General features: G+C 40.5%; 1 protein-coding gene across 1 annotated transcript; it reads left to right on the top strand.

Annotated features, from left to right (window-relative positions):
- Positions 1-834: 834 nt before the first annotated feature.
- On the top strand, positions 835-18,899 carry LOC142400469 (coiled-coil domain-containing protein 172-like). The gene is made up of 8 exons (XM_075485371.1): positions 835-913; positions 1,135-1,220; positions 3,774-3,890; positions 7,580-7,745; positions 9,148-9,249; positions 10,537-10,639; positions 18,587-18,674; positions 18,864-18,899. The coding sequence occupies exons 1-8, from the start codon at positions 835-837 to the stop codon at positions 18,897-18,899; spliced, it is 777 nt and encodes a 258-aa protein (XP_075341486.1).
- The last annotated feature ends 1,434 nt before the right edge of the window (positions 18,900-20,333 follow it).

The following is a 20,333-nucleotide window of genomic DNA, read 5'->3' as shown; positions in this document are numbered from 1 at the left end:
ATAAACTTTGAAACGTGTTACTTACCTAAGTGTAAATATTATAAACTATTCCTGTGAAATAGCCAAATATAAAGGTAAAGTATTTAAGAATGACTACTCCTATTCTGGTGTCCTCTATAATAAAAGCATGTCTGGCTTTTGTAGCAAACTAAACAAATTGTAAATCTCTTTAAAATTACGAAGGTTATCATGTTTCAAACTGATTATATACACTTGCTTTTATCGACATTACGGATTAAAAAGCGAGGCTTCTCCCTTACCAATATGGCGGCGGCGTTGACGTATCGCTCCAGTGCGGCACCGTGTGTATATCGATGGTGACCGCAGGCAGCTAACTCGCACCTGCATAATAAAGCGGTGGCTTGAACCGAGTAAACGCCATTTTAAATATTCCGCCTACACTTTGTCATAATTTACACGATGGTTTGTACCTTTATAAACAATTGCTTCAAAACAGTTAGCGGGTTGCTAACTTCTAACCCTTAGCTTGTTCTATTTTGAAATTCTGTAACCTCACATCCGGGATATAAACAGCTAGTTCGCTGCATTCGATCAAATATCTTTTAATTTGAATTTTTTTGTTTGACAAACTTCAACTGTTAATGTTTTTACTTTCTGTTTTTTTGTAATTAAAGCTGAAATAAACAGTTTAAACTTATCAGCAATATAATTTTCCATATAAACGGACAAACCGGCAGAGGGCGGGACATTTTTGGACGATGCAGCGTCACACAGATAGCTAGTTTTCAGCCCACTAACTAGCTACTAGTTGTACTCAGTTTAATAAATCCCCGTTCATAGTACGTTATTTATAAAATAAGTTATTGGGTGAAGATGAGTTTAGACTCTCTTTTTCAACAAGTCCTTCTAACTGAACAGCAGCTAACCGGACAGACACAGAAACTCAAAGATGGTATGATGTTCTCCCTGAAACTTACTAATTGCATAAGCTAACAGCTCCTTGTCTTCAACTAGATGTTGAGATAACACAGATTTTTCTGTATGAGCATAACACAAACTCTCTTATTCCTCAAAGCCAGAGGGAAATGTATGCCTTGAGCCTATTTTTTTTGGCAGGTTGACCAGCTTTTCTGTAGTACTTTGCAGGTTATTGATCAGTTCCCTTCATTTCAGTCAAAGTCGCCATCATCAGATGCAATGAGAGGATCAAGAGTGCCACTGAAAAGTATGATGAGACAAGAGAGGAACTTGATAAAAAGGTGAGGCTTAAAGTTTATACTTTATTTAATTCCTTACCACTAATTAAATAAAAAAAAGACATAATGTAACAGGCTAGATTAGCTTTAATCCTTACATTAATTAGGCAGATCCCCTCTCTAGAAACACTTTTGTGATATACTTTGATGATTTAAATTGATTCGAGATGTTTCAAGACGGCTTTAACCAATTTCATTACATTTCAGAGAAGATGGAAGTAACTATGCAGGTGTTTTTTGCAATGTTCAGTATAAATGTAGATAAGTGTGTTCCTGAACATTTTACATAAGAAACTGTGTGATCAAAAAACTGCTTTTTTTATTTTAGCGTTTTTGTCTGTGGTGTCAGGAGGGGAAATGGATGATTTTGCCCCATCACCCGATGGATTACTTTTACAAAAAACTGTGATATATAAATAGAATAAGACGGCGAGGCAGCATGGAGCATTAGTGGCATTTCGCAGGAGATAAATAGGAGCGTATTGGCATATTGATGAGCTGATTTTCTTTATGATTTAAAGCACTCAATCTCCACGATTAATTTCATCAGCCAATCGATCGGGTGTGCCACGGTAAAATCAATGGCTAATTTCCACCGGATAACATTAGTGAAACCTCTCAGCATGTGTGAGAGACGCTGTCCGACCCCGGCTCTTTGACCCCTTCAGACGTTCTGCTAACTTCCATCCTGGCCCTGTTAAAAGTGAACATCCGGTTAAAAACAGCAAAAATGACTTATTCTAATTAAAAAATATGCTGAATGTGCCTAAACATTTGTGTGTTATCTCCACCCAACAAAGATTTCCGTTCCAGCTCCTGAGGATGGAATATGGAAACTGTTTACATCTCAGATATTATGCATGATGTGTTTACTGCGCAGGGTGTTTACAGCTCAGCCTCTCACAGTTTATGAGAGCTGTCTTTAACGTAATTACAGTGTTTAGAAAACTTGGATGCTGATTGTGCTCCCAGAAAACTCACTGCACTTCTCCACTGCCGCACGGGAACCAATAAACTCGTTTCTTCCTTAAAAAGCTTGAGTAGGAAACCTGAAAACTCTACAGGAAGTTGAGCTTGAGGCGAGGCATTACCCTCCTATATTATTTGCCACTTTTCTTTCTTGAGGGGCGCTGCTGTATAATTACACAAAGTAAAAAGCGTAGGTGAGAACTAAATAAGGACTTTTTCAAAGTCAATAAATATTATGAGAATAGATATCAGAATCAGAAAAGGTTTTATTGCCAATTAATTTTTACATCACAAGGAATTTGGCCTGGTCTGTTTGGTGCCATAAAAACAAAAAATATAATAATAATAATAAAATAAAATGTAAAAATACATGTACAAAGTACATATATGTACATATACAGTATGTACATATAAGTACATATATGTATATGTACAAATATAAAAAAAGTATAGACTGTTGTATATTTAATCATTATTATTTACATTCAGATTTAGTTTAAATATTCTATAGATAATATTAAAAGAACAGTTATTTCTAAACCTGATTTAATTTATTCTTGTATGTGGTGTTACATGTTTAGACCACAAGGGGGCGTTTCTTTGTTTATATGTCAGTTGAGAATAGGTCAAGGTTCGAATAGTAGAAGAAGAAGAAAAAGTTCAGTTAGAAAAAAAAAAGTTTCTATCTCGAGTTGAAATTTTGTCGTTGTTTTATTGTCCTGTGATCGGCTGTGTTCAAAACCACATACTACATACTTGCATACTGCATACTGATTGATCAGACAGTATGCAGGGTGTTTACCCACAATGCATCTCGCTCCTGCCCGAGCCGAAATCAACCGGCCTGAAGCTGATTTCACTTAAGCTCTAAACTCTGTAAACTTTAGCAACATTTGAAACATTTTCAGGTGCGAAAGTAGTCGTTTAGATCCCCAACGTGTTGAACCTGACAAAATACCGGCTATTTACAATTCTTGTTCCCACGAATTCGGCGCTACTTAAGCTAGCCGTAGTGAGCAACGCACTTCCGGTTATTTTCACAAAATAAAATACCCGTTGCCTTTTATCATAGGGAAAGCCATTACCATACAATTGGTGCTTTTGTTTTGAAAACAGGAAGTGAACCTACCCTCGTTGTAGCTAGCTTGAAACTGCCGTTTTGACAGGAAATGACGATCGGCGACATCACGTTACGTTGCATCTTGGGTAGTTTGAGTATGAGTAGTAACCTCATGATGCATACCCAACATTTCAGCGAATCTAGTATGCATTCGGAAAAAAGTCAGTATGAGTAGTAGGAGTAGTATGAGAAGTATGCGGTTTCGAACACAGCCATAGTCTTTTTTTGTATCAGTAAAAACCAGAAAAGACAACGAGAAGTACTGCTTCGTTTTTTACGAGAAGCTGCAGCTGAGTTCCCACATAGACGGGCTAATCTGTGGCATGCCAGGATTGTGAGATATACGCCGTGAGTGATGGTGCAGGCTGCCCACCGCCTCCTTCACATGTTTAAACCTCATTAATGTCGCTGAACATGTCCTGTCAGATTACGCGCCCCGATTCCCTGATCGTGTGTTTGTGCTCCAGGCTCAGCTCTTGTCCGCGCTGATGCTGCAGCGCGATCTGGCTGAGAGGCGCGAGGACCAGATGTTGAAGCAAACTGGGGAGCTCCTCCGTCAGAAGAGTCTCCTCGGGGAACAACTGGTGGGTTTGAAGTTTGATCATCCTGGTTATATCCAACATGGGGGCCTCCGTGTGAGAATGTAAATGTCTGAAATATACACCCGGGATGCAGTTTTTAGCCAGCGGCTTCGCTTGTAATAACTCAGGGAAAATCAGGGTGTGAATTCAGAAGTTAAACTCTTTGAGAATTTTGCTTGCTGAAGGCCTTCGTGCTTCCCTCCACTCATTTGATCATACAGTATTGCAAATATGCCAAAATTGTCACACTCAGGGAATGGAGGATGTTGTATCCAAAAGCTTTTATTTTAGGAGCAGAAGTTCTCAAGTCTCTCCAGAGAGAGAAACAAAACAGGCTATAGAAATTGTAGTGACCATTTGTCCATTAAAAACAAATTAAACTTAAACCAAACAAAATCAAAAGGCCACTGATGCACCATGGGGATGTGGTTTAAGGTTCATTTGTTTTTAAATGGACAAATGGCCAATACAATCAAGTAAAAACCATTGGCCAACCCAGGTGCATGCTGGTATTCCAGGTGAAAAATATTCTGAACAAATAACTAACAAGGAATATTAGCAAAAAATCTAATCTAAATAAAGCATTGAAATTAATCAAATAAAGTTACTCATAATTAGCAAATTAAATTTACAACTAGAACCAAAAAACAAAAACTAACTTTACAAATAGCTCCCACAGAAATATTGATAATATATATATATATATATATATACACACACATTTCTCCCAAAATGAGAGAAGTATATCTATGAAAACTTATCAGGAAAATCAAAATCACTCCACTGTGCGGAGGAACAAACAAAAGGTCTATCAAACTTTAACTAAATGTCACTCCTGCTACGGAGGAAAAACAAATAGCCTCTCCTAAAAAACGGAGGCACTACTCTATGAAAATTTATAAAACAAAACTCACTCCAACTGGCAGGAAAAAACAAGAATGCTATGAAAAGACTTACGCTGTAACTTTAACAGGACTACTTTATCAAACTTTAACAAGAACAAAAAAAAATCTCTTGACGAGGAAATAACGAAAGGCAAACTTGGAACGGAAAAGGGTGGAATGCTCTCTCCGGGTCGGGAATGAGATCCTTCCCCAAGTGGAGGAGTTCAAGTATCTCGGGGTCTTGTTCACGAGTGAGGGACGAATGGAGCGGGAGATTGACAGACGGATTGGTGCGGCGTCTGCAGTGATGCGGGCTCTGCACCGGCCCGTCGTGGTGAAGAAGGAGCTGAGCCAGAAGGCGAAGCTCTCGATTTACCGGTCAGTCTATGTTCCTACCCTCACCTATGGTCACGAGCTGTGGGTAGTGACCCGAAAGAATGAGATTGCGAACACAAGCGTCCGAAATGAGTTTCCTCCGCAGGGTGTCTGGGCTCTCCCTTAGAGATAGGGTGAGAAGCTCGGTCATCCGGGAGGGGCTCGGAGTAGAACCGCTGCTCCTCCGCATCGAGAGGAGTCAGAGGAGGTGGCTCGGGCATCTGGTGAGAATGCCTCCTGGACGCCTCCCTGGTGAGGTGTTCTGGGCCCGTCCCACTGGGAGGAGGCCCCGGGGAAGACCCAGGACACGTTGGAGAGACTATGTTTCTCGGCTGGCCTGGGAACGCCTCGGGGTCCCCCCAGAAGAGCTGGAGGAAGTGGCCGGGGACAGGGACGTCTGGGTCTCTTTGCTCAAGCTGCTGCCCCCGTGACCTGATCCCCGGACCAGCGGAAGATGATGGATGGATGGAAACTTGGAACGTGGCTGCGGTCAGGCTTGGAAAAAGGCGAGAGTGATGCACATGAGACGGACAGATACGACACACTGGCACAAGACAAGGGGAGACTTGGGCTGTGTTCGATACTGCATACTACATACTACATACTACATACTGCATACTACATACTGCATACTGCATACTACATACTGCATACTACATACTACATACTGCATACTACATACTACATACTACATACTGCATACTGCATACTACATACTACATACTACATACTGCATACTACATACTGCATACTACATACTGCATACTACATACTGCATACTACATACTCATTGATCAGACAGTATGCAGACCGTTTACCCACAATGCATTTCGCTCCTGCCCGAGCCGAAATCAGCCGGCCTGAAGCTGATATCCCTTTAAGCTCTAAACTCTGTAAACTTTAGCAACATTTGAAACATTTTCAGGCGAGAAAGTAGTCGTTTAGATCCCCAACGTGTTGAAAATCTGACAAAATACCGGCTATTTACAATTTTGTTCCCACGAATTTGGCGCTACTAAAGCTAGCCGTAGTGAGCAACGCACTTCCGGTTATTTTCACAAAATAAAATACCCGTTGCCTTTTATCATAGGGAAAGCCATTACGATACAATTGGTGCTTTTGTTTTGAAAACAGGAAGTGAACCTACCCTCGTTGTAGCTAGCTTGAAACTGCCGTTTTGACAGTACATGACGATCGGCGACGTCACGTTACGCTGCATCTTGGGTTGTTTGAGTATGAGTAGTAACCTCATGATGCATACCCAACATTTCGGCCAATCTAGTATGCATCCGGGAACTTCTCGCTTACTCAAACTCGCATACTAACTCAAAAAGTTAGTATGAGTAGTAGGAGAAGTATGCGGTTTCGAACATAGCCTCAGACTCTTATGCACACAGGGATAACAGGGAACAGGTGGAATGATTCTTACGATAATCAGACTGGAGCACGAGAGGAAGGGCAAGTGACCTGAAACGAGTGAGAGATTTAATATTTCAAAATAAAACCGGAAATGACGAGACATGGCATGGAGACGAGACAAAAAAAAACACTTGACCGCAACACAAAATAGATGTGATATTAACACAAAATCCTAATAATCTGGTATTGTTGTGGGGATTAATGGCCTGTTGACTCTCATGCAGAGAAAATTGGGACCAGATATCTCCAGATATTCTCCGGTGATCATGTGTGAAAATGTTCTGAATAAGCTGCCCGACCGGTCCAGCTGTGTGTCAACTCAACTCTCAACTCAACTTTATTTATAAAGCCCTTTAAAACAGCCGTGGCTGTAACAAAGTGCTGTACATGAGTAACAACACGAAATATAAGGCATAAAACATAAGAACAATGTAAAAAAAACAAAAAATAACAATATTAAAACAATAATAAACAATAACAATATTAAAAGAATTAAAACAATAACAGAAACAGAGTCTCATGCTGGGTTAAAAGCCAGGGAATAAAAATGGGTTTTAAGACTGCTTTTAAAAATGGGCAGTGAAGGGGCTTGTCTGATGTGAAATGGGAGGTCGTTCCACAGTTTATGGTCAGAATAACTGTCTGTTTCCCGCAATGTTTAGAGCTTTTAAAATGATTTAAACTCTAAGCAGCAGAGCTGCAACAACCAGTTGATTTAATTTAAAGATATACGTGTTATTTCTGTTGTTTAATCGCGGTCAAACTGGAGGTGATCACAAAGAAAACGCATGTAATATTCGGTTTTGTCAGCCAGTTTACTGACTTAATAGCTCCTGCATCTATTTAAAGTGCTGCCAAAGACAATTGTGTACATTTTGAAGCATATCTGCATGGAAAAGATCAGGCGTATCAAAGGAAAAGACATGAAAATGATCCTTGAAAGTGAAACATCACAAGCAGGTGTGTCGCAGTTATTGTTTGGAGCGTTTCTCACGAGTCTTCTTTTCATTCCAGGCCAAGTTAAGGAGGGAGTCGAAAGAAGAAGAGGAAAACTTCCTTCAAGACATCTCAAGGTTCAACAGTGACTTCAGTCTTCGGGGGAACAGAGCGACACTGTTCGAGAGCCAAACGCACACGGAGCTCCTGGCCTTGGAGAGGGAGGTGGACTCATTACACAAAGGTCATAAAACACGTTTTGTCCTGTTGTCAGACCAGACAGAGGTCGTATAATGTGCATGTGGCCCTGACTACTCATCCCGACATAATTATTTCTTGCTGTGTGATGTACTCGAAGCAGTTAGTGTTTGGTGCATGATACTCGTGCATGTTTACGGCCTGTTTCCCACAAAGCCCAGAGTCATTCGGCCCCATTTTTACACCCATTTCAATGACCCTAACCCAATTCCCTGCTGGAAAGCGGTCGCGCTCACTCAGAATAGTCTCCAAAACTTTTTTTAGTCTCCAAAACTTTTGTCTTTTCAGAACGATAAGTCTCATTTTTTTAAGAAAAACTGATCCAGGTATGACAGAAGGCTGGCACTTAGTCTGAATGAGCCACTTTGCAGACGTTTGACGACAGAAACGGGAAATTATGTGAATGGGAGGAGCTTCATTGGGGATTCGGCTGTATTAATATACAGCGAGCCCATATGTGAGAACATAGAGTTGGAAAGAGGGAGACAGACACTGAAGCTCACAGGTGCCGTAGAGTCTTAAAAACAGGCCTTACAGGTCTAATATGAATGAAAACTAAGCAGGTCCGGGAGGGTTATGAAGAAACCGTGAATTGAATAAATCCACCATCAGAAAAGTAACGTGTGGGGAAATCAGTCATTTGTCCACTGAAAACTGTCATTTTCTCAAGGTTTTTTTATTATTATTATTATTATTTATTTTTAAAAACATACATTTTTCATTTAAAAATGTATTAATGACAACAATCTGTGCAGTGAAAAGTTTACACATCAGCTGGGATATTTGCAGGGACCCCATGTTGGGAACCGCCAGTCTTGAAAATGGGTGGAAAATTGGACTGAAATGAAACAGTTGTGGATTATATAGTTGACTCGGATATGAGGTGAAACAACAGGAGCTGGAAGGTGTTGGAGAAGCATCCTCAGTGGGTCAAACTCTGTCTTTAGCTGCCAGATACAGTCAACGAAAGCCTCTCAAGTCTTATAAGGTGGAGTTAGGGTGATGCTGATTTAAAGGTTAAACCTGAAGGGATGAAGGAATAACCTGCAGATACAACTTAAACTTGTTTAGTTCCACACTTTGTATACAATCCTGCAGAGTTATCAAGAGAAACTTGTTTCTGAGGACTGTAAAATAAGACATATTCCTGATTTATTTAATCTAATTCAGAATTTACAGACGTATTGATCAAAGTTTATCCTACACGCAGTCCATGTATGATTTGATTTAAAGGAGTTTAATTAGATTGAGAATAAAGCTCTAAACACCAATTTAAAAACTGTTTTCTCGTCACCTTTCGGAGACAAACGTCTCTTTTGTTGAGCGGTTTAATGATGAATTCGGTATAAAGCTGAGATCATTTGTCTGTTTTTCTCCCGCACCATCAGACATGGAGTCGATGAGCAGGAGGAGCAGCCACGTGAGCTCGGTGGAGGAGGAGAAGAGGAACCTCCTGCTCGAGCTTCAGGGCCTGGGGAACACACAGAAAGGTCTTAATCTCACGCACCTCCACATCGGGATGGCTTTCTAACCCCATTTGTTCCCACGGCTTCATATTACTGCAGCAAATTTAAATGAGCTGCCAAGATGCTTAAATCTTGAGTCCAGATGTTGATTCTCTGACTTCATGATTGGAAAGAAGCTGACTGATGCCACGAGTTTCTTTTTCTTGGCTCACACATACAGAATACTGTACGCAGTCTCAGTAAAAATGCAGATTTCAGGCGAGACACTACAGGTGAATAGGGTAATATTTTAAAATAATAGATATCACCATGAAACTTCCTCAGTTGATTATTTATACAAGTATGAAAAAAAAAATGTATTACAAGTTTTATAAATTTGGATGTTTAATTATGCAAATTATCATATATTTCCGGAAGCTAGATCTGAACATATGATAAAGCCAGGTGCAAAATTCTTTTTTCATTTTGTTTACACACAAAATGAAAAGAAAATTACAGAGGGATTTCAGGATATCTGCTTTCATTTCCTAGGAAATCAAAATATACTGTCCATAGCCTAAAAAACATGGATTTTCGCCATATTTTTTTTTTTATTATAATGTCACATAAATCAGGCCAGGAATGATTCGTCAACAAATCCTTCTGTAAATATCTTCAGAATACTGCTAAGTGTATAACTGGAAAGTTTGGTGTCAGTAGGTGCTCCATAGGCTGAGATATTGATACTGGAAAAAAAAAAGAAGAACTCATTTTGAGAAAACGGCATTTAAAGATTTAAATAGGGGAATTCAATACATTTGTATTGGAAACAATTGCTCAAAAACAGAATAAATGCTCAGGCCCTTAGTAATACTAATATTGAATAAAATAATCTTATTAATAAAGAATACAAGCTCAATACAATCCAATAAAAGATTGCATATCGATTCATTGAGACGTGCGACATGCCATGAGTTTTTTTTTCTTGGCCCACACATACAGAATACTACTACTGTACGTAGTCTCAGTAAAAATGCAAATTTAAGCACAGAAAACTACATTTTTGTGGATCTGATGTCTCAGACAGTTGTTGGAAAGTTCAATACCATCTTGGGTGTTCACCTTTAGTGATAATTACATGAGTTTTAAGGCACAACAGATGTGTGAATAAGCTTCACACAGGCAGTATGAAGTGGGGAAAATAAGGGCCTTACAGTGAGATCATGCCAAGGTTATGAAGTCTCAGCTAACTCAGCAACAGTGCACCTACACTGCTGCACATCTTGCTCGAAGGAAGTCATTTCATGTCCGATTTACTTCTCTTAACTGCAGACTTGGAGGAGCAGATGAGGGAGGCTCAAGCATTGACAGAATCTCTGAGATCGGAGAGCCAGTTTGTCAGCCAGAAGCACCTCACTGACGGCACCTGTCTGAGGTGAGTTTGGGTTGCTGTGACTGCTTGGTAGCAGAGGAAGGTTTGTGTATTTTAACTAGGGCTGGACGAGTTAACTCGTTATTATCGCGTTAACTGGTTAATTACTTAACGCCGATAAATATTTTATTGTGCATTAACGCAGGTTTTTTATTTTATTTATTTTTATTTTTGGGGGCTTTTGTGCCTTTAATGGGTAGGAAAGTTCAGAGAGACAGGAAGCAGGGGGCAGAGAGAGGGGGAACGACACGCAGCACAGGGCCGTCCGATGCGGGACTCGAACCGGGGCCAGCTGCAGGGAGGACTATAGCCTTTTGTACATGGGGCGCCTGCTCAACCCACTACGCCACAAACCACCCCTTTTTTATTATTTTTTTAATTTATTTTATTTTACTTTATTTTGTAAAAGTCTGTTGCTGTCTGCTGTGGAACCGGAAAAGAAAGTAATCGGCGGATCCACCAAACATGGAGAAAGGTACGGAACTTTTACTCGGCCATTTTCATTTTAAAGTTCTTCCAGACGGCGGAGTCGACAGAACCAAAGTCATCTGTAAACTCTGCCAAGTTGAATTGTCTTCTCAGCGTAGTAGTTCCAGTCTAAAATATCACTTAAAGGCAAAAAACACAACTGATAGCAGCAAGTCATTCAAGGAAACAGACAGTGGAGCGAGGCTTCTACATAAAAACTACAGAAAGATGCTGATGTTAAAAGTGTGTTTGCACAACAAATGTTATGGCACTTTCATTCATATGGCAGCACATTTAAGATAAAACTAAATGCTAAAGGCTATACACTACTTTTGAATTCATTTTTGGATTTTGCGTACAAATGCGATTAATCGTGATTAATCAGAGAAATCATGTGATTAATTAGATTAATCTTTTAATCGTTGCCCAGCCCTAGTTTTAATAAAAACAAGCAGCAGAAAGTACCAAATAATTACTATCAGTTACATCATGTCAGAGGATGATTCTTATGAGACCACTGCGAGTACTGGAAATGTAGCGGGGGGGGGGGGGTAAACAGCTGGAGGTGATTCAGCAGTTCTTTAACTCTTCTGAACTTGTCAAACAAAAGCACTGCCCTCCTCCCCCAGCTCTCTGTGGTTTTCTTTTGTATATTTATATCTAAAAAACCCTGTTTCAGTTGTAGCAATAATAGCTGCAGTCACTCTGCCGATGTTTAACTCTTTTTAAAAAAAGCACTGTAGAAACAAACAGTGAAGCCCAACTGTTCCCAGGCCTGTTGCATAAAAGGTGTTATTTACGAGGGCTTGATGTGAATCATACTGTGAGAAGTGCTGAATGGACCCGTCATCCCAGCTCTCCTCATCGGGCTCCACCTCTTTATCCTCTTGGCCGGAGTCCGACTCTGGAGGTGTATATAACAGATCATTAGGACCAATTGGCTTAATTGAAGCTTTGAAATGCATCTGCAGTGTAATCCATTTAGTCAACAAGTAGAAAAAAAACAAACCAATCCCAGGCTGATGTGATTGATATAGGGAAGTTGAATGAGGTGCGTAGAGCTAAGCAGTTACACCAATCAAGACACAAAACACACTGTTTTGACTTTATTTGAATCATAGATAATGTTTTAATTGGAAAAAAAACAACTTTTGTGCATAAACTGATTATTTGGAGGACTTGGGGAAATACCTTAAAAAAAAGAGGGCTAATAATTCAGTGGATTACTCATGTTGTGTGTCTTAAAAACAGCATATTTATCCACTGCAAAGTGAGCAGAACCCAAGTTACAAGTGATTTAGATTAATCCGAATTATCCAGATAAATGGGAAACCTGCATCTGGGTGCAGGTTTCACTGAGGTTAGGACCAAAAAACGCAGGACCGGCAGAGGGAGGAGGCCTGCATTGGCTTTATTAAAGGGCGCTGCAGCGGCAGGATAAGCAAAACAAACCAACAGAAGTAAGACAAACAAAGGAAGACTGACTGACTGAAGCTCAGGAGCAAAGGAAAACCAGGAGGATATATCCTCAGGGAGGTAACGAGTAATATGAAGCAAGTGCTGACTGAGTCAAGGTGGCTAACTAAGAGCACTGAACAAACTGAGGAAGTAAAAAGTGAAGCAAACACCAGACTAACCCACAGACCATCACAATTTAATGAGTCTTGAATGATGAAGTATTCGCGAATAACTGTGACGACAATCACCTTCTTATAGCTTGGAAAAGCTTGAAGGATGTATGGGTTTTTATGTGGTTATAGTTAAAAAAAAATCAAGCATTCCAAGTCCAAGCATGAAAAAAACGGGTTAAAACAAGAGAAGGATGGTGTCTGCATCTGTGATGTAACCCTGACAAGTTTTAAATCTCCTACAGTTGACTTTCAGGTTCAAACTGCACAAACAGCAGTCAGTGGGGTTACATGGCACTGAAAGGAAGACTGAGTTATTAAGTTCATGTAGACACCTTAAAGCAATACAATGTAACTTCTCAAAAAGCCCATTATGGAGCTCCCCCTACAGGCTTGGAGGTAATGTACGGTTACACTGTCGTAAATACAACACCCTTTCGCTTTCACGTTTCACGTTTGTTGACGAACCGGCGAGGAGTCAGAAGGTGCAAGCTATGTCGACTGAGAAGGTAAGAGTAATCAAATGTACCTGGGAGCGTGAGAGGGGTCTATTTGTTTTTTGCATGGAGGCAGAACTGGACCTGTAATAACTGCAGAGATGGATTATTTATCTGGAGCAGTAGGATGAACGTGCCGCTGCCAAACACACGGAAAACATTCCCGATTCAACACGTTTTCTTTAATCCTCTTTAAAATTTCTTAATCCAAACAAAACGAAGGACACAAACTGGAAACGACAGGCGGCTCCGCTGTCGGCTCGTCACGGTAAATTGTGGATGTCAGAAAGATTTGATGATGTCTTCTAATCAAAGCAGGTTTCTAAGTGAGCTGGTTTCCACACAAAGAGACTTCCATTATTGAATGAAAAGGCTGGAAATCAATAGTGATCCAGGAAAGCGGGGTCATTGTTGCTGCCGATGTCACTGCTGGGGATTATTTCTTCTCCGAGCTGCTTTGGATATGAAGGAATGACCAAACCTACACACTTGTAGGGTAGATTTTTAAGCCCTTTTGGTGGTTTAAGTAAGACTTCAGGACCGTTTTCCTCTCATTGTGAGAGTGCTTTGCCTTAAAGGGATAGTTCGCCTCTTTTGACATGAAGCTGTATGACATTCGATACTAGCAATGTCATTTATGAACATTTTCTTACCCCCTGCTGCGTCCTGTGAGCCGAGTTCCAGCCTCGTTTTGGCGTTGACGAAGGTAGTCCGGCTAGTTGGCTGGGGCCACAAAAATAAAGCGTTTTGCTTCTCAAAACAATATGTGTTCAAAAGAGTAATACATTTGCATCACAAAATCATTGTCCAGGAAAAAGTTAGACCTCACAATCGCTTGGCGCTATTTTTGCCTCCCTTGATATCAATGCATCCAATGTAAACTGCAGACCGAAGTGCAGACCGAGCAGTCCCCTGCTTCCGAGCAGCAAACACCGTAACAGGTGCGGCTATCGCTAGGTGGCTGTACGCATTGATGTGAAGGGAGGCAAAAATAGCGCCAAGCGATTGTGAGGTCTGACTTTTTCCTGGACAACGATTTTTGTGATGCAAATGTATTACTCTTTTGAACTCATTGTTCTGAGAAGCAAAACGCTTTATTTTTTTAAACCCCAGCCAACTAGCCGGACTAGAAGAAGAAGAAGAACTTTTATTTAAATAGCACCCTTCACAGATAAAAATCACAAAGTGCTACCTTCATCAACACCAAAACTCGGCTGGAACTCGGCTCACAGGACGCAGCAGGGGGTAAGAAAATGTTCATAAATGATATTGCTAGTATCGAATGTCATACAGCTTCATGTCAAAAGAGGCAAACTATCCCTTTAAAGCATTCTCACAATTAAGTTCCTGTTTCTCTTTATTATTATTCCGCCAGTTTTCGGCACCTAACTGCTCCTGCATACTTTCAGCTATTTCTACAGTTTTGGTATCAAAACATTCAGCTCTTTCCTGCTATATTTTTTGGTGTTTTTAACTTTTATACTTTTTAAGATATTCAACTTTAATTCAAATTTTCCCGTCATTCAAATGAATGGAAACTGCTTTCAGCTCTTCCAAATCATCTTCCTCTTTCCAATTATTTCTGCATGCTTTCAGCTAGAGACACCATTCAAACTTTAAACGGGTCACAAGACATTCAGCTATTACCAATTGTTTCAGCTTTTTCAAATCTTCAGCCAATTTTGAAATATGACAGTTTCAAAAACATGAACATTTTGCTCCGTCTTGATTTTTATGAATGAGCGTGCTGATAAGTTTCAAATTTTTCAGTTTTTTCAAACAAATTCCTCTAACTTTCATAAAGTTTAACTTACAGAAACAAATTATACTTTAAAATGTAGGAAAAATTGGCCTCTTTCAGCCAAAGTAACTACTAAAGAGCTCACATTTACAGAATTTCAGCTATGAGCCTCAAACCGAGATCAACCTCTCAAATTCTCTGACTAACTCCAATGTTAAGTTTGGTAGTACACCAAAAAAAAAAAAAAAAATCACAAAATCCCTTCAACCAATACCTTAGCAACAGTTTTTACTGCTAAAATTTAACTATTTTCAGCTTTTTTAGCATGGTCAGCTATCGCCATTCAGCTTATAAGCATTCTCACTGCTGTTTCGCAGGAACAGCTCTTTCTGGTTAATAGTTCATATTAGATGATTATTACGTGTTTTCCAAACTCTCACTTCTCACTTCTCCGTAAGACGCCGTCTTAGCGTCACCATAAATCCTGCCAGTGGGTAAGCATGTCCTGTTCATCCATCAGCCTCATTAAGCATACTCGGCCTTCATTACCTCTGGGCTTATTAGCCTCAGGAAATGCTGAGGATGTGGCTTTGGAAGAGAGAGCCCCCCCCTCACAGTCGCTCTTATGATCATCCATTCTGAGGAGAGACCATCAATCCTGTCCCCCGGCCACTACAGCATCTCTTTAAAACGCATATTTAACTCTCGGCCTTATTGATTGTTGGAAATTGAATGCATGTCAATTTGAATGAGTGCTACAGTCGTTTAAAAAGTGTTCAGTGTGCAAAACGGGGTGGCCGCCGCCGTGGAGCGTTCACCAGCCGCACGGCGGAGGGATTCCTCGTGTTTGGGCGGGATTGATGATTTGACAGCTTTATGTAGTTTTTTTCCATGTGTGACATATTACTGTTAAAGTATATGTGAGGGCTCATTTAGAAACGTCTCCGCTCTTCGGAAAATCTAATAAAAAACCTTCTTAATATTTAAAAAAAAAAAAAAAACGCCATTTAAGACATTATAACAGAGTTTGAAACTGAGTGCAGCCCACCTTAAAAGAAGAAAAACAAAACTGTTTAAAGTTTAAAACGCAACCTGTGAAAATGTGATTTAAGTTTGGCTGCTTTATTGTTTCATTATCTTCCAATAAAAAGAAGAAAGAGGCGTCTTTTCTTCACTTGGCCCGGCTCTCGGTATGGATCCTTCACACAGCTGCCGTAACGGTTCAATCACAGACCAGACATCAGGAGCTGTGGACCCAAGTCCAATTTCTGCAGAGACAAACTGGACCGAGTAACACGATTTCATTGTATGTTAATGAAATTACGGTGTGCCGCCTCAGGAGCAGACTGCTTTAAGAAAAGGGAGGAAGTGGGACTGATATGTGCTGGAATATGACGCCATTACTGCAGAACAGTAAGAGGCTGTTGCTGAAACACAAACATAAAGGCTTTAAGGGTCAGAGGTGTGTGTGTGTGTGTGGTGTTAAAAGCCGTGGTGAGCAGCAGCTGGGCTTTTCTCAGAAGCCAAAACATACAGCGAACCCCGTCATTTCAGAGCATCAGACGCCAGGTGGTCCTATTACAAACTGGAGTTGGATTAAAGATGAGCCAAATACCAGTCTGAACCTCTAATCAGTCCATGCGTTCGCTCCGCACTGATTCAGTAATAACCGGAGTAACGTGTGCATTTAGCGTAATTGAAGCCGTCTCTTTAACTGAACTGTTGTTTTGGTTGTTGCTGCGTCCGTCTCATACCAGCAACAAGCGACTTAAGATGTGATTTTATTGTGCATGTTCACTTGGTTCATCGCTGTCCATTGATTCTGCGCTCTGAGATGTTCCAGAAAAGGTTGGACTGCTCTGTTAAAGGGATAGTTCGCCTCTTTTGACATGAAGCTGTATGACATCCCATATTAGCAACATCATTTATGAACATTTTCTTACCCCCTGCTGCGTCCTGTGAGCCGAGTTCCAGAAGAGTTTTGACGTTGACGAAGGTAGTCCGGCTAGTTTGCAAGGGTCCCGAAAATAATAGTGCTAATAATTGCTTCTCAAAACAATATGCGTTCAAAAGAGTAATACATTTGCATCACAAAATCGTTCATCCAGAAAAAGTCAGACCTCAGAGACTGCTCGGTCTGCACAGTTTACACAGCCCGTAGTGAAAAGAAGGGAGAGAAAATAGGGCCGAGCGATTGTGAGGTCTGACTTTTTCCTGGAGAACGATTTTGTGATGCACATGTATCACTCTTTTGAACGCATATTGTTTTGAGAAGCCAAACGCTTTATTTTTTAAGCTCCAGCCAACGAGCCGGACTACCTTCGTCAACGCCAAAACGAGGCTGGAACTCGGCTCACAGAATGCAGCAGGGGGTAAGAAAATGTTCATAAATGATGTTGCTAATTTGGGATGTCATACAGCTTCATGTCAAAAGAGGCGAACTATCCCTTTAAATGTAGATTTAAAAACCACTCTGAGACCTGTTGGGCAATCAGCTGGAAAACTTTTTGGTTTGGCACAGCGCCATCGAGCTCCCGCTGCACAGCCTCCTCACCAACAACGGAGAGCAGAGCCTGGAACCGGTCCGGTGTGCTCGGTACCCCAAGCAGAAGGGTTACAGACATGGTAACGGGTTCCATGGGACCGGTACGCTTTGGTGGTAGTGGAAACAAGCGAACCGCTCTGAACCGACGATTACTTCGGAGCGATTACCGGCGGATCAAGGACCACAACAAAAGGAGCGGCGTGGACCGAAAACACTGGAGGTGGTTCCAAATTATGGATGTTATTGCTGTTATTTGCTATTTGCGCTTCGGCACGCACTCCGCCCACCCCTGAGGGTCCCCTTTGTACAGTGGGAACGCAAGCTGACCCCAAAGAGACCCGGCCCGTACCGTACCGTTCTTAACCGACCCGTACCGTACCGATACGAAGTGACCTGAACCGTACTGACAGTGGAAACGAGGCTTTAGATACGGGACAGGGGACCATGGGGAAAATTATAGCTAGCCTAGCAAATATAAAAGTCTTTATTATAGTTAGTTATAAAAGTCTACAGTACTTACTTGAAACACTGAGTTCTACCGGCCATGCGGCCTCCCTTCGGTTCAGATCTTTGTGGTACGGGTGTTTGGGGTCATAAACCATCGGGTGCTGTTCCGCGGTAAAGATCAGCTTCTCCTCGTCCATTATTCCCTGAGTGATGCTGACCTGTTGCTAACTAGCTTGTCAACAGGAAGCAGTGTGTTCATTTCAACCAATACGAAGTGTTTAGGGGCGGGACGCCGCCGCAAAATGTCGTCCAAATAGAGACAGTGCGAGCGATTTATTTATTTATTTTTTTTTTTTTTTAAAGGGTTGGCGACATCGCTGGACGGAGAGACATGTCAGGACAGGCTGATTGAAAAGTACGCATTCTAATCACTTTTTAATCGCTCGCGTTGCTGTACGTCAGGACGGGGTATAAGTTGCACCAGTTTTCACCAAAAAGATCAAACTTTTGGGGAAATCTGCCACCGAATGCTACTACAAATAGTTTAATTCAGTTATTCATTAGCTTCAGAACCACATACAGTGATGATGAGTGTTCTTCCACCTGTTTCAATCGTCTCACCAGGCTGAGGAAGGAGCTGGAGATGCATAAAGAAGGAGAACTCGAGCATCTGAGAGACACACTCTGCTCAGAAATACGGTTGCTTCAGTCGGTGAGTTTCTGCATCATAACCAAGTCTCTTGTTTTAGGACACAGAATGTCATATCCCATCAGAAGGAGACGTAACATGTCAGGAAAACGGGAAATACTAACTTTCAGTGACAGAACAGACCGTTAAATCACTTTGGAGAGGACCCTTTGTAGTCTTTTTATTAAATTTTTTTCCTTTATTCATTTGCAGAGACTGAACGGCAGCCAGGAAAACGAGCAGCATTAGGATGATGATTCACGAAGGTTACTTTGGTTCATTGTTTGTCTCATTGGAAACAGACGTGCTGTTAAAACACAGGAGGGAGCAGACAGGATCCCACACTAAAAATGTCTTGTAATCAAAGGTAAAATGTAGCTTTCATCAGACAGGATTAGTTTCAACTTTGATTTTTACTTTCAACAATTGCATTAAATTTCCATTTTGACAGAGATTTCAGTTCTAAAACTTGTCGACTGTTATTGAAATCTTCAGTCTCCAACTGGCTTTTTAAATGAGCATTATTGATTCTAAAATGAGATTTATCTGAACAAAACTAACTCAAATAGATGCAAGACATGGCAAATACTGCACTCGAAGCACAGAAAAGTGATTTTATACTGCCCCCTAGTGTACAAAGAGCACTATTACTGCAGCCTGTGCTGAGTCAGAGCAGAGAGCTGCATGTTGAAACACGACTGCACGTAAAATAATTCATTTTTATTTCACATGAAGCACTGACCTGTTGAGCCCGAATAAAAAGACAGTTTAAATACCTTTCATGACCATAGAAATCAGCACAGATAAGAGTTTTTTATTGGTATGATTTTAAAGTCATGGCCACAAATATGCTGCGTTGCACTTTGTGCTGTTCTGGGGAGATTTAATAAATAAGAAAATATATGTAAATGATGATCAATGCGACTAAAAGAAGTTAAATTATGCAAAAATAACCAAATAAAATGTGAAAAATATTTGTTTCTGCTTTAACTTTAATCTACATTCATTTAAGTTTGTGTTAAAGTTGTTTTTTTATTTACATCTGTACTACCCTCCTTTACATCGTATTGATCCATTTATTCCTTCCAAATGATGTATTGCTAATTATTTCTGATCAATTCTAATTAAAACAACAAATTAAACTGAATAAATAGCTACATAAACACAAGCTTAGATTAATTCAATTTAAACTTAAAGCAGAAGAATGGATTTTCCTAATTTTATTTGATTATTTTCACTAAAACTTTAGTTTTAATTTTAAATTTGAACTTTTATGTTTAATTTTAGTCGCATTCATCATCGTTTTTGTATCTATTTTGGATTATGGCCGTTCCAGGCCTTGGTGTTAAGGAATAACGTCAGTTTAGGACAAAGGTTCAGGGCAGGAACTGTCACAACTAATTAAAATCACTATTGTCCAGGATTTATTTTCCCCATTGTTGGGTTCAGACAATACAAGGACGTTTGAGGGGATACTGAAAAGAGGGAATGTTTAATCTTTTGCCGTCTAATGGGGGATCTGTTACAGCACGATTAATAAGCCTTAATCTCTGTCCGCAGATGGTCATTCCTTTAACTGATGAGTAGACGGTCTGTCAGCGGACATCAGAGGGTCATTCCTTCAGTCGTTTTCTCACTGATTAGAGGGACTCGTGACAGAATGATGCAAAATGTCAGCGGCTA

The sequence above is a fragment of the Odontesthes bonariensis genome, chromosome 2 (assembly GCF_027942865.1).
Source record: "Odontesthes bonariensis isolate fOdoBon6 chromosome 2, fOdoBon6.hap1, whole genome shotgun sequence".
Lineage (NCBI taxonomy): Eukaryota > Metazoa > Chordata > Actinopteri > Atheriniformes > Atherinopsidae > Odontesthes > Odontesthes bonariensis.
The sequence above is the reverse complement of the archived record's forward strand: the minus strand, read 5'-3'. Positions and strand labels throughout refer to the sequence as shown.

Bases quoted from the DNA above. Each gene is read 5' to 3' on its own strand.
- LOC142400469 (XM_075485371.1), top strand. From the start codon at position 835: ATGAGTTTAGACTCTCTTTTTCAACAAGTCCTTCTAACTGAACAGCAG. The intron at 10,640-18,586 runs GTGAGTTTGGGT...TCGTCTCACCAG, and splicing joins ACTGACGGCACCTGTCTGAG to GCTGAGGAAGGAGCTGGAGA. The intron at 18,675-18,863 runs GTGAGTTTCTGC...ATTCATTTGCAG, and splicing joins AAATACGGTTGCTTCAGTCG to AGACTGAACGGCAGCCAGGA.